Source organism: Chiloscyllium plagiosum, unplaced genomic scaffold, assembly GCF_037043375.1.
Source record: "Chiloscyllium plagiosum isolate Xiang-an unplaced genomic scaffold, Cpla_swu_hap1 HiC_scaffold_25, whole genome shotgun sequence".
NCBI classification, from domain to species: Eukaryota; Metazoa; Chordata; class Chondrichthyes; order Orectolobiformes; family Hemiscylliidae; genus Chiloscyllium; species Chiloscyllium plagiosum.
The window spans coordinates 30,098,918-30,117,041 of record NW_028270163.1 but is presented as its reverse complement, the minus strand read 5'-3'; the positions used below and the strand labels follow the sequence as shown (position 1 = coordinate 30,117,041).

The 18,124-nt window shown below is 39.7% G+C and overlaps 1 protein-coding gene across 3 annotated transcripts in view; it reads right to left on the bottom strand.

Moving 5' to 3' along the window:
• mgat5b (alpha-1,6-mannosylglycoprotein 6-beta-N-acetylglucosaminyltransferase B) overlaps positions 1–18,124 on the bottom strand; it is an 876,343-nt gene that overhangs the window by 77,744 nt on the left and 780,475 nt on the right. For all 3 annotated transcript variants that reach the window (XM_088000554.1, XM_043714644.2, XM_043714643.2), the window contains one exon: positions 14,728–14,883. In XM_088000554.1, the coding sequence (XP_087856680.1) occupies positions 14,728–14,883 (156 nt within the window). The remainder of the gene's footprint in view (positions 1–14,727; positions 14,884–18,124) is intronic.

Sequence of the window (18,124 nt, the reverse complement as noted above, 5' to 3'; positions counted from 1 at the left end):
AATAATGATTTGCCCAGTGAATGCACCCCAGAATTCAGATCGCTTTAGTTATAGATTAATTGCATTTGTTGTGAACTTTGAAAGATTATCTATTTCTTATTCTGTCACAGAAGACTATAATTATTTTCTGTGAAAAATGTATATATGTTTAGCATCTGACCATCTGATATGCATAAGATAACATTTTTCTAATGTGAACCTCTCTTTCCAATTATGGTCCCAATCCTTCCAGTTTGTCAATATCTGTTGTAAAAGTGATGAGTAATCTCTCCTGCCCTAGCTCACATACATAACTTGGTATTATCTATTAATTTTTCAAATCACTTTCTCTTACATCACCAATGAAAATACTAAATTGCAAAGACCACAACATCAATTTCTGTGAGAAAGCAATAGTAACTGGCTTCTAAATATATTGAAATTCATCGCAGCAGGCTATTATTAATTGTACAATATTCAACTTTGTAGAAAACAATCTTATGCAAGATCTGATAGAAAACTTTCAGAAAATCAGGATAGACACCATTGATTGGATTGGTCTCGCCTTATCTATTTACTTCAGATGATCAAGCAATCCTTATCATCCATTTCTCTGAGCATTAAACTTACCCATAGTAACACAAATGAAATGTAAAGTACCAGAAGAGGGCTTACTTTCACCATCAAATAATCCACAACCTGCTCCCTTCATAAACCTAGAGATCAGGTCCTTGACAGGACATGTCAAAATGATGGACTGGCTATTAAACACTAGAGTAATTAAGTCATAGACAGCAGGAAGGTGAATGTCAGAGGGATGAATAAGATTTTAAAACCTGTTCTATTTCTGTACAGTTCCCAAAGATGTTGTGAATCATTGTTGATTAATTGATTTGATAAATTTACAAAATCAGTGAGCTTTGTCATTTTTTACATTATACAGAAGATTTCTTCAATGAGGGGAAAAGCTGTGTGATTAAAAAGTGAAACCCCAGATAACCCAAAGTTAATTTATTTCACTTTGATTTTCTACAGCTGCTTCTGGATCAACAACTTCCTCAGTAAATGTTTGATTTGTCAAAAAAGATACAAACACTAACCCACACATACCCATGCACACAAAATGGAGATATCTAGTTGGCTGAACTGAACTTTTGCAAATTGACTGTATCCTGACAAAAAGTGCTGAAGGAAATACAAATGAGGAAATATTGAATAAAACTGGAATGTGGCTGTGTGATGAATGATTGAGCTGCCCTGCCCCTTCTGAAACATGTCATTGTGTTGCTGATAATTTCAACTTTATTAGCGTGCTTCCTTCTATTGTTAGGCAGTCTCTTGGGATTGACGACATTTGCTTCCACTCTGCTTCAATGAGTTCTGACACGGCTGTAGGGCCAACAAGTGATTTGCATTCTCAGCTCTGTCAGGGGTATATGGTGATTCTGCAGTCAGGAAGATGAGGTAATGAGAAGCACGTTTGCTCTCCCCAACACCTTGACTTTACCTCTGCATTGTCTTCATAAAAGTCTCAACGTGCGTGGTATCCTCTTGAATAAACCTTCATTTTGGTTAATCAAAAGTCAGGGACACCCTCAAGACAGTGATATGTTTAATCTCTTCAGATGCCTTGAGGAAATTTCTCGAGGGATTCACTGTCCAGATAGTCCATTGCTCTGTCAGAGCTCTGAGCAGAACAATTGATCTATGTTCTAGTTTTTGTTTCATCCACAATATTATGTTTTTGTGTTAAGTGGCTAACTCCAGTTTCCCAGGGCCATCCTCTAAAAGCCTTTGCAGTTTCAGTATATCTCAGCATTTAGACATAGTCTCCACAAAGCCACGTGTGTAAAGTTGATGGCACCTTGCACAATTGCATACTATCCTGGCAAAGTCACATGCATGTTCTGACCACTTCCCCTTGATAGATCGAACACAATGCATTCCTTTCTCCTCGCACACAGAGCATCTGTGACTTCCCTTCTGCAGCCAAGGTCAGGGAATTGGAAAATGAAAGAGTTGTTAACTACTCCAGATGGGGAGGATCTTGATATGAAGAAATTCATGCTCAAAGGTACCATCACAGCCAATGGCAGAACCATCCTTGCCATGTTCCAAGGCTGTAGATCTGCTTGCTGATTTCTGGGAAAATTTCCTTTATAAAATGGAAACAACACATGCACTGTTGCTGACTTTGATCATGGTTAAGTGCAATGCTCTCTGAGGATCTTGATTATAGTTTCCTTCCAAGTTTCCTTTCTCCCCTTCTCTTTCCACTATGACCAACCTGATCTCATCTGCATTATCTCTGCTCAAACTCAGCAATGGGAATGTTTTCATTTGATCTGACAGGTTTTAATTACAGGTAAAAGCATTTGTTCCCTGCAGGGAATCAGATTAATCAACCAATGTTTGATGCTAATGAATCTGATTCAGGCACTATAAAGACAGATTTTACAGCCATAAAATTTCTAATGAATTTTTGATCCTGAACAGTTTCTAACATGCCATGGTCTTTGGAGTCAGTATACTGCCTGCAACATATATTTTACTATATTTCATTTATTTAGTACTTTGTCTTAACCAGCAATACTTAATGAATTGGCACTCTTAATAAACTGGTAGCAATTATATACCTCAAATATTGGAAGTTTACTTTATCATCGTAATTCCAAAATGTCTGAATAGTCAGTTGAGAGTGCAAGTGAGAAGGTTCTCTGCTGGTAAGTTTTATTAAAGGCTAAGTTGCATTATTATTTATCTAATTTATTCTATAAATAAGGTAAAACAATGGTGTGTATACCCCACATTAAGTTATATTACTTAGTGTGAGTTTTACTTTGGTTATGTGGACCTCTTGATCAACTGGAATATTTCATCAATGGCACATTCCTGATTCCATAGGAGGCACTTAATAAAATGAAATGAAACATTAGACAAGACTTGGAGAAGCCAGTGCAAATGTATTTTATCATATTGATGTTAATGACTCAAATCCAAAGGCTTGCAGTTGTCACTCAACAATGGGAATGAGGTGGAGGAGCTGACGTTAGACTGGGGCGGATAAAGTTAAAAATCACACAATGCCAGGTGATAGTCCAACAGGTTTATTTGGAAGCACTAGCTTTCAGAGTGCTGCTCCTTCATCAGGTGGTTGTGGAGTATAAGATCACAAGACACAGAATTTATAGCTGAAAAATGTGTTGCTGGAAAAGCGCAGCAGGTCAGGCAGCATCCAAGGAGCAGGAGAATCGACATTTTGGGCATAAGCCCTTCTTCAGGAATTGAAGAAGGGCTTGAGCCTGAAACATCGATTCTCCTGCTCCTTGGATGCTGCCTGACCTGCTGCGCTTTTCCAGCAACACATTTTCAGCTCTGATCTCCAGCATCTGCAGTCCTCACTTTCTCCTATAGAATTTATAGCAAAAGTTTACAGTGTGATGTAACTGAAATTATATATAGAAAAAGACCTGGATTGATTTTTAAATCTCTCATCTTTTAGAATGAACATGTTGGTTTCAGCTCTTTCATATGTAAATTGCAGACCTTTTTAAAGTTAGATTCTCAAGTGAACTTTAACAATTGGTGTCATATTGGCCCAGATAATGCATTGAAGGTGTGAGGTGCCCTGTGTGAGACTGTCTGTGCTACAATGTTCAGACTGATTCTAATATAAAAAACAGATTTACAGAACCTTACATGGATTCATGCAGTTTTTGAGCAAAATAAAATGTAATTCTGTAAGTACAGATTCACCCCACAAACTTATATGTGTGTGTGTGTGCGCGCGCAATGGGAATGTTTTCATTTGATCTGACAGATTTCAACTACAAGTAAAAGCATATGCTCGCTGCAGGGAATCAGATTAATCAAGCAATGTTTGATGCTAATGAATCTGGTTCAAGTACACATTAAAACTTGTCATTGCCTCTTCCCACACTGAGGAAAGCTACTTCAGAGATCACACAGCTTGGCAACATATGGAATACTTCATCACCAACCACAATCAATAATGAGCCTGCAACTATCAGACAACCTGCAGAAAACAATGATCGGAAGATGGGAAACAGTTACTGTCAGAAAATGTTTATTTTAGGGGCTCTGACTTTCCATGACTAACAGTGCCTAAATCAATGCAGCATTGAATCCTACAGATAAGAAAGGGTCAAGGTTAGATCCCTTTGTTTTTTATTCATTTTGGGTTATTAGAAAATATCTAAATTGAGGAACTGACCCATGATGACCTCAACTATTGCAGCAGAGAAGTTTATCTTTATTTAATTAATATTTTCTTGGTTACGAAATGGAAAATCAGCTGTGTATTCTGTTACAGGTTGCTTGGCGGAAGTCTCAGCAAATTGTGCATTGCTTTGAATAAATGGAGGATTTAACTCTATTACCATGACCCCTCCACGTAATTAATGACTAGGGGTCAGAGGACTGCAGTAACCCATACTCAACCATTAATTACTACATTGAGCAGGGAAAGCATATGAGAAGGAAACTGGGGCCAAACATTAAAAAAAACTAAGGAACTTGCTTATGTTCTTTATTAGCTAATATTTTCAAAATTTTCCAGTGAAGTGTTCTAAATACAACAAGGGAAACAACTTTGGTGATGATTTACAAAATGTCTTTTTCATTTATTAGTACCACTGAACTCATCTCTACCTACCTCGACACTGTCCTATCCCCCCTAGACCAGGAACTCCCCACATGCGTTTGAAACACCACCCACACCCTCCACCTCCTCCAAGACTTCCGTTTCCCCAATCCCCAAAACCTCATCTTCACCATGGATATCCAATCCCTCTACACGTCCATCCGCCATGACCAAGGCCTCCAAGCTCTCAGTTTTTATCTCTCCCGATGTCCCCAACAGTACCCTTCCACCGATATCTCATTCGTTTGGCCGAACTGGTCCTCACCCTTAACAATTTCTCCTTCGAATCCTCCCAGTTCCTCCAGACCAAAGGGGTAGTCGTGGGCACACATATGGGCCCCTGCTATGCCTGTTTCTTTGTTGGCTACGTAGAACAGTCGATCTTCCGTAATTACACCGGTACCACTCCCCACCTCTTCCTCCGCTACATTGATGACTGCATTGGCGCCACCTCGTGCTCCCACGAGAAGGTTGAGCAATTCATCAACTTCACCAACACATTCCACCCTGACCTTAAATTTACCTGGACCAGCTCTGACACCTCCCTCCCCTTCCTGGACCTCTCCATCTCCATTAATGACGACCGACTTGACACTGACATTTTTTACAAACCCACCGACTCCCACAGCTACCTGGATTACACCTCTTCCCACTCTATCTCTTGCAAAAATGCCATCCCATATTCCCAATCCCTCCGCCTCCGCCGTATCTGCTCCCAAGAGGACCAGTTCCACCACAGAACACACCAGATGGCCTCCTTCTTTAGAGACTGCAATTTCCCTTCCCATGTGGTTAAGATGCCCTCCAATGCATCTCGTCCACATCCCGCACCTCCGCCCTCAGACCCCACCCCTCCAACGTAATAAGGACAGAACGCCCCTGGTGCTCACCTTCTACCCTACCAACCTTCGCATAACCCAAATCATCCGCCGACATTTCCACCACCTCCAAAAAGACCCCACCACCAGGGATATATTTCCCTCCCCACCCCTTTCCACCTTCCGCAAAGACCGTTCCCTCCGTGACTACCTGGTCAGGTCCACGCCCCCTTACAACCCACCTTCCCATCCTGGCACCTTCCCCTGCCACCGCAGGAACTTCAAAACCTGTGCCCACACCTCCTCCCTCACCTCCATCCAAGACCCTAAAGGAGCCTTCCACATCCATCAAAGTTTTACCTGCACATCCACTAATATCATTTATTGTATCCATTGCTCCCGATGCGGTCTCCTCTACAATGGGGAGACTGGACGCCTCCTAGCAGAGCGCTTTAGGGAACATCTCCGGGCCACCCGCACCAATCAACCACATCGCCCCATGGCCCAACATTTCAACTCCCCTCCCACTCTGCCGAGAACATGGAGGTCCTGGGCCTCCTCCACCACCGCTCCCTCACCACCAGATGCCTGGAGGAAGAACGCCTCATCTTCCGCCTCAGAACACTTCAATCCCAGGGCATCAATGTGGACTTCAACAGTTTCCTCATTTCCCCTTCCCCACCTCACCCTAGTTCCAAACTTCCAGCTTCAGCACTGTCCCCATGACTTGTCCTACCTGCCTATCTTCTTTTCCACCTATCCACTCCACCCTCCTCCCTGACCTATCACCTTCATCCCCTCCCCCACTCACCTATTGTACTCTATGCTACTTTCTCCCCACCCCCACCCTCCTCTAGCTTATCTCTCCATGCTTCAGGCTCTCTGCCTTTATTCCTGATGAAGGGCTTTTGCCTGAAATGTCGATGTTACTGCTCCTCGGATGCTGCCTGAACTGCTGTGCTCTTCCAGCACCACTAATCCAGAACCTGTTATCAATCTGACCAGCTGAAAAAGAATGGTCCAGCTTTGTCTATCAGCATGCTTAAACCTAAATAATTTGAATTAGCTCCAAATTCACATTTTTTCAAATATTTGGATTTGAAGCCAATTTACATTATGTTTGATTTGGCATTAGGCATCAATCGCCAACTAAGGAAATCGATTGTCTCAAGATGTATCAATCTGTATGAAAATAATTTTCACATTCCCCATTGTTTACAGAATATTACACAACGGTGTTCACACAAACTATTCTTATATTTTGAATGGGATATAACTAAGCTTTTTTATGCCACTGATCTACCAAAGTTTTTGAAAAATTGCAAAGAAATGTGTTGGTACCATGATATACTTTAATCATCATAATATTAAGCATAAATTAAGCAGCAATACAATTGGGAAGGGCAAGTAACTATATTTAAGTAATAACATTTACATTGTTTTGCATTGAGTATTCATCCAAGCTGCTTTTATGATCATTTATTAGCGTGTTTCCTGCTGTTACATTCCCACTCCCCCTACAACCCGATCAACTGATATTACTCTAAGTGAATGCTACATTCAAATTTCCATTTCAAATTTGTGCAACCCTATATTGCTTGGGTAAAAGATAGAGTGGGAAGGCATATTCATCAGCAGTCACTTACTTTTTATATTTTTAAATTAAAGCAGAAATGGCCTCAGTAGCTGGACTACCATTGCAAGGAGAGCCCGCAGGTTTGGCTGAAGAGGCATGGAAAACCTCAAAACTGGCCTGGACGACTGGCTTCCAGTCTGCAGCTGGCCTAATTCAACTGTGGGCCACATAGATCAATGAAAATTCTGATCAGCTTCTATTAATTGGTCTGAATAGGTCAAGCACTTGCCCCAGTTAGTGCCTCATTGGTTATGGGCAGATAGTCCTACCTCCTTAACTTAATCCTGCCTACAGAAAATCCCTGTGATATGGGAGGTGGTATGAAATATGACTGGCAAACTAACATTCTGAACATGATTAGTTCATAGAATCATTGAATCCCTCCACCATTCAGCCCATTCATTCATAGTTCATTCCTTCCACCTCCATGCTCATTGCCATATAGGAGCATTCTTCTTTTCCTTCTTCTACATAACCTTGCAAACCTCAATCAGATCAACTCTCTGATGTTTCCAGTCAAATGTGAGGAAACAGCTTTTTTTCTGTGTACTCATGGCGAGATCATGAAGATGGGGGGGGAGCAATTTTAAATTTCTTGATTCGGCCAATTATAAGGCTTAAACCTTATAACCCCAGCAAGATAGATAATTAATGCAGGAAGTACCTCTTCTCGACATTGTTCCGTTCACCACCATTTTGATTGGAACCCTCAGGAAAGCACAGCAAAGTGGATATGAGGAATGTCGGAACACCTATGGTCTTATTGAGTGCTGGAGGAGGCTTCCAGGGCCAAATGGCGTACTCCTATTCCTATTTCTTGTGGTCTTCATTGTAATTAGGGATGCAATGCAATTTGAAAACTTCAATAGGCAGAGTATACAATGTGAATTCTTTGGTGATTATAGCATGACCAGTGGTCCTTACTAGATTTCCTTGATACTGCTGTAAAAGCAGAGCAAGTCAAAATCTTTGTGATCGTTATGAGGCCACTACTGCTCCTCCTGTTCATATAGACATTGACATGTCTAATGCACTCCTCTGTAATTTAAAAAATCTTAGTTTAACTCTGAAGAGTTAATGACTAGAAATACAACATTTAGTGTGAGTGACAATAAATTTTTAACAGATACCATAAAATCATTTATTGTCCTCTTCAGAAACATCTGGCTAAACGAATCAAACACACAAGACTATACGAAAATTCTAAATCGGTTATTTCCATCTTGTCTAAATTTTTCATGGATTAGTTTGCACTGGTGTTGTTGTCACTCTTTTGCAAATATATTCTTTGAAATTTCTGACAACATGTAATTATTAAGCAATTGGATTTGCACATTGGAAAGCAAAATATTCCTCTATAAAACTGTTATAAATGATTCTCTTTTCTTTTACTCCCAATAAATGGCTCAAAGATTTAATTAACCAAATATTGCTACAGCCTTCCCCTTCAAAATATTGTTATTGCCCCTCCTTGAAAACCCCCACCCCAACCTGATTTTCTCCTCTCCTTGAGTTAATGCTTTTCTGCATACAGTTTTATAGCCACACTTTGGGACAGCATTCAAGTCAGTAAACAGCAACCTTAACAGGAACACGGGCCAAATGTTTGCTTCTTGGAATATTACCATTGCATTAGATCAGTTTGCTCAATCCAGATCAGCGACTGCAAAATAGAGGAAAGCAAACATAGTAGAGTTGGCCAAACTGATCTAACTATCAGAGCCAGACAATTAGTTGCAGCAGTGAAACAAAATCATTAAAAATGAATTTGTGCTAAAATATCAGGAATTTATAAATAACATTCTGAAGGAAAAAGTAACCTGAATAAAATAAAATAATAAAGCCAGTTTTAGAATAAAGTTAAAAATCACACAATGCTTGGTTATAGTCCAATAGGTTTATTTGGAAGCACTAGCTTTCAGAGCGCTGCTCCCTCATCAGCTATTGTGTGATTTTTAATTTTGTGCACCCACTCCAACACCAACACCTCCAAATCAGTTTTAGAATAGGTCAATGAATGATGGATTATACTTCAGTATGATGTATTTTAGCTGTAGCAATATATTTAAATGGTATATTAAGGACACAATAGTTTTTTTTAATGAATAATGATCAAGAACTGAAGGCGCGCTGAATAGATTCTAACACATCTGTTTTCATAATTGAAGGCTGTCGCTCTAACCATGTCTAGTAAAACTGACATCAGTCGTAAGCAGTAAACCATGAGTTAGAATAAAATCCAAAGAATAACATAAGGGTACTTGGAATTTAAGTAAGAATAATTAAAACCATGGAAATAAAAGAAGTGTTAATTTTTAGAACTCTATTTACTTCTGCGCAACATAGATTTTGAAGTGACCTGACAGGATAGGATTACAGAGGAGAAATGGCAAAAAGGTTCAGGCTATTTGGCTCAACTACTCAGGCACATTCTGACATTTTGCTTGTAAAACTATCAATGCAATTCTTATCTCCTTCACCTCATATGATTGTCTAGCCTCCTGGAGAATTTTTCAGTTCATTGCCGTGATAAATGGGTGCTACTCTCTGTTTGGTCTCAAGAGGGAGCTGGTCTACTTCCTGATTGAGGAAGAGATCATCACATTTACTTTCGGCAACTATTGGTACATGGTCACCTTAGCGGATCATAAAGGAATTTAATAGACTGTTTTTATCCTTACTTGCTTCTTCTGTGTTTTCTTCCTCCATTTCCCAGTAGATTCAATAGGTGCTAACTTGGCTTCTTCGAATCAAGCTAGTGGGAGAAGGAAGAAGCTTTCAACCATATGGTCTAACCATTGTGGTGTGGGGTAAATTTGAGGACCATCTTGACATTTCATTCTTAACCATTTTATGGTTGTGTCAATGCAGCTGTTAAAATCCTTTTAAAAAATTGCAGCTATTTGAAATATATCCGGCTAGACTGTGAAAAGATCTGTTACTTTTGCAACCTGAATCAGTATATTGTTGGCCAGGGAGAGAGTTTAACTAATTACTAATGTAGTAATGATATAAAATAACAAAATCAAAATGAACATATCTTGCAGCTGTGATGATGCAATCAAAAATGAAGGCTAAAAATCAGGTTAAAATGGAGTTTCCTTTGCTTTTCATAGAATCCCTACAGTGTGGAAACAGAACATTTGACCCAACAAATCCACACACCAACAACCTGAAGAGTATTCCATCCAGACCCATTCTCCTACTCTATTATTCTACATTTCCCCTGACTAATGCACCTTGTCTACACATCCCTGAAGACTATGGGCAATTCCTCCCACACATTTTCAGACTGTGGGAGGAAACTGGAACACCAGGAAGAAACCCAAGCAGACATGGGGGAACGTGCAAACTCCACAGAGACAGTTGCAAAGGCTGGAATTGAACCCTGGTCCCTGGTGCTGTGAAGCAGCAGTGCTAACCACTGAGCTACCCCAAAATGCTGATTAAAGTGTCAGGCTTGTTTCATTGGTAACATTCTGAATTTTCAGACTCAGGAGATTTAAGTATCAGCCCAAAAATTGCAGTTTGCACACATGACATCATCATTGCAATACTGGGGGAATACTGCAGTGTCAAACAAGCTATTTTTGTGTACGAGATAATAATTTGAAGCTGCAACTGCCTCCTCAAATGGATATAAAAGGTTCGTTGGCACTATAAAATAGAGCACTGGAATTCCCTAGTATATTGGTCATTATACGTCCCTGCTGTTAAAACAAATATTTGAAATTTATGTCATTGCTGTTTGTGAGAGCTTACTGTGTGAAAATTGGCTGCTGCTTATCTCCACATAGCAAGTGGTTAGAATTTGAAATTAGCTCAATGCTTGTAATACTTCAAGCAATATTTAACTCAGTTGCTGTCTCTGAGGCTTTTCCATGTGAAACTTGCTTTGTATTTGTGCTAGGAGCATCAATAAGAGCAGAAGCAGAGAGAGAAGAAATTATTATGGGGAATAAGAGAATAGGCAAGCTTTGAATAAATATTTTGTGTCTATTTTCACAAGGTCAACACGTTTGGCAACTTGGGGACCTGTGTAGAGCAGTTGTGACTGTGAATGACCAGCTATATTGTCACAACTGCAGACAGGTACAGTTCCCGATGAGGAGCTTATGCTCGAAATGTCAATTTTTCTGTTCCTCGGATGCTGCCTGACCAATTGTGCTTTTCCAGTACCACAGTCTTCAACTGCAGACTTAAACAGATAACTGAAGCTGCTCCTCAGCAGGAGAATGTAATATCACAACGTGCACAGATTACTGAACAATCACTGTCCCAGAGATCCAGTTTTCCCCAGAAAGGACAATGGATCAGCAACTACGTTTATAGTGCTAACAACACTTGCCACAGGAATGATGTTCACTGGAGGAGGAATGTCACCCAGCAATGAGCTGATACTAGACAAACAGCCAACTAGAATATGCACACATATCATTCGAAGACTAATATAATAGAATTATCACATGTACCATGTTTGCAGAGAGCATGCTGGAATGGGTCAATAGAAGTCTTAATTATGTTTTGGTTAAATCCAAGCTGTGTTGGGCTTTCTGGGGGGCTTTCCACTGTAAGGTGTAGATTCATTTTTAGATCTAATCTAATCTAAAAAAATCCTTTGTCACGCTAGTCTACCAAATGCACCACATTATTTGTCTGCTCTACACCTACTGCACCTCTCGCATTGAATTTCTACCCTATCTTTTCACTTGCTCTTGCCACAACAATTTGCCATTCGATATCTGCCCAAAGACTACAAACCAGTGTGCCCACACCATTTTTAAAATGCTGCAGTGCACCCAGATAAACATTAACATTCTGAATACCTCCTGCTCATTGAAGAACAAGTCTACAAGATGTCAAATAAGGGGACCTGCATGGAGGTGAAGAATAGGGCAAATGTTTGAGTGGCAGAGGGGTCCACGCCAACAAACCCTCCCAGCTAGGTCTGAGCTTGCTGCCCATGTTAATGATGTCTCAAAAGTGCAGAGGCATGGTTAACAGTGTTGCCAGAGGGTCAATGCCTTTCTCCGCTCCTTGAGGGTAAGAGTAAATTCCATTGTCTTCTCTCTGCCAATTCATATCTTATACTCACTATCTCAGTGCCACTGCCAAGGCTCAAGCTCTACCACATCCTCCCTCACCCTTTCTCCCCCATCAGCCTCCCACAACATTAATGCTGCATGCCCTCTGTGCAGCCTCCTCAGTCCTTCACAACATCTCACCATCTTCTCCCTACATGCATCAGAACTGACAGCCATGCCACCCAGTATCATCTCACTCTTCTCCCCTCCCCTCCCCACCCCCATACACACCACTTTCTTCTTGCAGGAGAAGATAGCCCATAACAAAGCAGAGAGACAATGGATGGGTGGAGGTATGCATGACTTCAGGCTCCTCACACTGTATGAAGGGACACTTTTGGGTCCTTGCAGGAGAAGACCAGGATCCCTCCTACAGGGCTGCTTAATCATCTCTGTCCTGCCAAACACGTTAGTACCATAGAGTCATAGAGGTATACAGCATCAAACAGACCCTTCGATCCAACTCATCCATGCCGACCAGTATTCCAACCCAATCTAGTCCCACTTGCCAGCACTTGGCCCATATCCCTCCAAACCCTTGCTATTCATATACCCATCAAGATGCTTTTTAAATGTTGCAATTGTACTAGCGTCCACCACTTTCTCTGGCAGCTTATTCCATATACTCACCACCCTCTGCCCCTTAGGTCTCTTTTATATCTTTCTCCTCTCACCCTAAACCTATGCCCTCTAGTTCTGGACTCCCCCAGCCCAGGGAAAATAATTTGTCTATTTATCCTATCATGCCCCTTATGATTTTGTAAACCACTATAAGGTCACCCCTCAGCCTCTGACGCTCCAGGGAAAATAGCCCTAGCCTATTCAACCTCTTCCTATAGCTCAAATCTTCCAACCCTGGCAACATCCTTGTAAATCTTTTCTGAACCCTTTCAAGTTTCACAACATCTTTCCGATAGGAAGGAGACCAGAACTGCATGTGACTGCCAATGTCCATTAACTCCACTTTTAACTTTCAGTCATTGAATGCAATTTCTAATCCCCAGCTCTGATGCCTGTTTGAAAGAAGATTGATCAAAAAAACAGTAACTTAGTACTATAACAAATATATGAAAGCAAAATAATCGTTCAATCTTTGTGGTTGTTGGAGGTTAATCAACAGAGCTGTCAGAGATTACTGCTGGAGTTCCTCCAACCAAACACCGTCAGATGCTTCAAATTTATCTTCTCTTCACCATAGAAGGGAGGATGCTCATTGATGATTGGCTGCTCCTCAAATACTGAACAAGTCTTTGTCTGGACGCAGAAAGACCTAGGTAACATTCAGGCTAAGATTGATGAGTCAAAAGTAATATTTCCTCTATACAAATACCAGAGAATCACCATTTCCAACAAGAGAGAGCCTAAGCATTTTCCATTGACATTCATTGTCACGACCATCACCCACTATTAACATCCTGGGGATACCAGTGACCAGAAAGTGAACTGGGTCAGCATATTAATACTGTTGCTAGGAGAGCAAGTCAAACGTTAGGAATTCTGTGATGAATAAATTACCTCCTGACTCCTCAAAGCCTGTCCACCATCTAGAAGTTAATAGTAGGAGTGTAATGGAATATGCTCCACTTACCTGGATGAAAATAGCTGCAATAAAATTCATTAACATTATCCAGGAGAAAGCAGCCCACTTGATTGGCAACTCATCCAACACATTCAACATAACTTCCTCTATCACCAAAACACAGCAGCAAATGTCAACCACCTACATCAATACTGCAACAATTCAGTAAGGCTCTTTAGAAAACAGTTTCCAAATCTGCAACTTCTATATTAAGAGGGACAAGGTGGCAGATACATTAAAAAAAAAGCAAGTCACACACCACTCTGACTTGCAACCATATTGCCATTCCTTCAGCAATGCTGGGTCCATCTTCTGGAGTTACCACCCTAGCAACACTCTAAGTGTACCTATGCAGCACATGGACTGTAACACTGCAAGGTGCAGCTCACCACCACTTTCTCCAAGTCAATTAGGCACAGGCAATAAATACTAGCTGAGTTGGCAACTCCTAAATCATCTGAATGAATTGAAAAAAAATGTTGTGTCCTCTTAATAATGCATGTAATGCAAAATTCTATGTATCTATTTAATTCCATCACCAAGGGACAAGGAAAAGTGGCTTACCAAAATATTTCTAAAGTTTAAATGTCCATGTCATCTTTGAACAGCTAATCTGATACAGCTTCAAAGTTAAGGTTGTTTTTTAATGAATGGTCTAATTAAACCTCTTTCACTTGAAGTATGCTTATTCAAGAAGGTCACCAATAGTAAAACTAAAAGATATGAAGCTGAAAATAATTGAATTTCATCAGTTAAAAATTACATAACAACAACAATGGGAATACTATAATATTCATATGTCAATTAAATGTTTAACTGTTATTTTATAATACAAAATAATTGCTTATTTGAATCAATGAAAATTGGAAACAGATTATTTTTTAAAAATTGCAATGTTAATGAAGGTAGATGCAAAAAAGTATTATCAGCAGTACTGACAGGGTTATCACTAGAGAAAGATTCAATACCTTTGCTTTCCTTAGTAGTCTTTGTAGCTCATGTTGAGGTAGTAGGCCATGGTTTTTGACAAACATAGGCATCTCTGGTGGCCAGTGTGTCTCGTAGTAAACAGTTCCATGGATTTCCATGTACTTATTAATAACTTCAAGATACTTCGCCTTTCCCTGAAGATCACAAAGTTAATGATAGTCGATAGGTTCAAAAGAAATCATTTCAAACAGAATAAACTACGCTGTTGTGTTGATGACCCATATCAAACAAATTGCTTAGCATTGTGACTGCAGAAAACAATCAAACCTATGTGTTTTTATGACATGCTGAAATGTGATTTAAAGTACATGTTTTGATCACAAACTTGATTGAAATCTACATGAAATGAGATAAGTTGTATTAAAGAATTACAGTGCAGTTGGCTGGTTGTCTTCCACCTCTATAATAGCTGTTTTAAATTTAATCAGAAGGCAATACTGTACCCTTCCTGGTTAACTACTTTTCTTGGCTAGGTCACATTCAGATGCCATGCCTACCTATGACATAAAGTTGGACCCTCAGAGAAACTAATGCTCTGATGAAGATTGATGAAAGATAATAGTGCAGTAAATACATTAGAAAGTCTAAAATAAAAGTAGAAATTGGAACAGGAATTTTTACACAGGGCTAGAAATAACAGCAAAGGAATACAACATGATTTTGTTGACAGCAAGAAATAGCTATGCATTTTCAACCATATAATTTGCAGTAAAAACTGTTCTCATTTTTTATGCCTCATATGCAGTGAAAGCATTTCAAATAAGAACCTTGACACAGAAAAATGTATTGACACAGTGAATCATTTATACGATTCGAAGTACATTTATAGTTTTGTCTGTGAAAGGAAATCACAACTCAGACATTTATAATGCAGGCAGATAGGCTCTTTGCATTATATAATCATTCTCACCCATTTGATACAGATCTTTCACCAGATGAGGGCTCTTGTAATGATATCTCGTATCACACAATACCAAGAAGCTTATTTTCCATCTGGTGCTTTTGTTATTTGCATTTCACAAAGCAACTTCGACATGATGTCAGTCTGCTTAATATTGGTGATGACCTTCTGACCTTAAACAACTAAACAGATCATTATGGTTCGGATAGTAAAAATAACATTGGAAGATGATGGACGTGTTCTCAGTAGAAAAACTAAAGCTTGTAACATGGAAAATCCTTATAATGTTTAACATTCTACCCAACTTACTTTTTGCTTCAGAAACCTGGACAGTAAGATCTACAGCATAAAATAAAAGCCTATGAAATGGAAATACTAAGACATATACCTCAAGTTCTATGTACTGATTATAAGACTGCACAAGGAAATGAAATCTAAAGGAATGATACAGTCTGCTCTGATGTTATGTGGTAGCTCCATTCTTGTGCAATCCTGTGTTATTAAAAAATTGTGTAATAGCAGCACCACTTAAACCAACGGGACTGGAATCACATTAAAGCCAATACAGGTAAGGAAAGTTTGCGTTTTACAAATAATGGTCTAAATTCTTCAATTGTGTTATAGCCAATTTACATTAAAGAAACATGCGATATAGCAGAACCGATTGTATCAACAAAACAAAATGTCAGTAGTTTGGTGTTTTGATCAAAACGGAAAGGTTGCAGAGCGCAAAGTAGGGGGCAGTACAAAAAGGGATCAACGTAGGGCAAGTTAGACAACAGACATCATAGAGTGGCTGCAGTTGAGCTACAGTGGAAATGTGAGGATTGTCTAAGACAGATGACCATGTCGTATGACAGCAGATCTCATAGTAGCACCAGCTACGAAGAACAGCAGCATCATAACTCACCATTATTAGAGTTTAAATCTGTCAGTAACTTACTCCATCCAGATATCTGCAGTTAACTCAACAAGTTACTGTCTGATTTGCTTTTCTCAGCCCTAAGTTTCACTATAGTTTAAGACATTCAGGATTAAAGTAAATGAAGGGCACGAGGTGCTGTTCTTACTTATCAATTATCCAATAAATACACAAATAAAAAAAAAGCTGGGGACTCCTTTATTGCTGGTGCTCTAAACACTTATCCTCCTAAGTGATACCTCCATCAGGAGATCTTGGGCTGAGTCTGTTGGTCCTCCTCCTCAGTCCCTGAATTATCTTGAAATGTGTCATAAATAAATGGTTGGGTAATCCCTGCAACATCCTAGTCCATTAAATTTGCAAGTATACAATCTTTGAGTGCTCAATTTGATGGTATCACTGATTACACTTTAAAGTAAATACAGATTTAATAAACTGGCATTAATTATGAACATTTTGTGCTGAAACCAAATTTGCAAACAGGCATTCCTGAAATGCACAACATATCAGCATTCACCCTTTCAACAAAATAACCCCTGTCTCCACTGTGTTTCAAAGAAAAAAACCAATACAGCTCAGGAACACGCCCTTTGGCCCGCTAAGCCTGCACCGCCACATTTTGCTCCTCCATACTAAAACTGTCTTCACTTATAAGATCCATATCCCTCTATTCCCTTTCAATTCATGTATTAGTCCAGGTGCTTCTTGAAAGCTGCTATTGTGACTTCTTCTACCACCTCCTCTGGCAGCGTGTTCTAGGCACTCACCCCTCTTTATGTGAAAAACGTGCCTCGCACATCTCTTTTACATATCTCCTCCCTGTACCTTAAACCCGTGTTGCCTAGTATTTGACCCCTCCAACAAAAGCCTTATACTTTCCACTCTATCCATGCCATTCACAATCTTAAAAACTTCTATTGGGGTTGTCCCTCAACCTCCTGTGTTCAAATGAAAACAAACCCAGTCTATTCAGCCTTTCTTCATAGCTAAAATTCCCATATCAGGCAACATCTTGGTAAACCTTTTCTGTACCCTCATCAAAGCATCCATATCCTTCTGGTAGTGTGATGACCAGAACTGTACACAATATTCCAAGTGTGGCCTTACTAAAGTTCTCTAAAACTGCAGCATAACTTGGCTATCCTTATACTCAATGCCACAGCCAATGAAGGCAAGCATGCCATAAGTCTCTTTTCTATTACCTTATCTAACTTCACTGTGACCTCCAGGGAGCTGTGAACCTGCATACCCAGATCACTCTGCATATCAATACTCCTAATGGTTCTGCCATTCACTGTATAGTTTCCACCTGTACTTGAACTTTCAAAATGCATCACTTCACATTTGTTTGCATTAAACTCAATCTGTGATTTTTCTGCCCATGCCTCCAAATGATCTATATCCTGCAGTGTCCTCTAACAATCCTCCATACTATCTGCAACTCCACAATTCTTTGTATCATCCACAAACTTACTAATTAGACCTGCCACATTTTCCTCCAAATCATTTATATAGACCATGAACAGCAGATGTCTCAGTACTGATCCCAGTG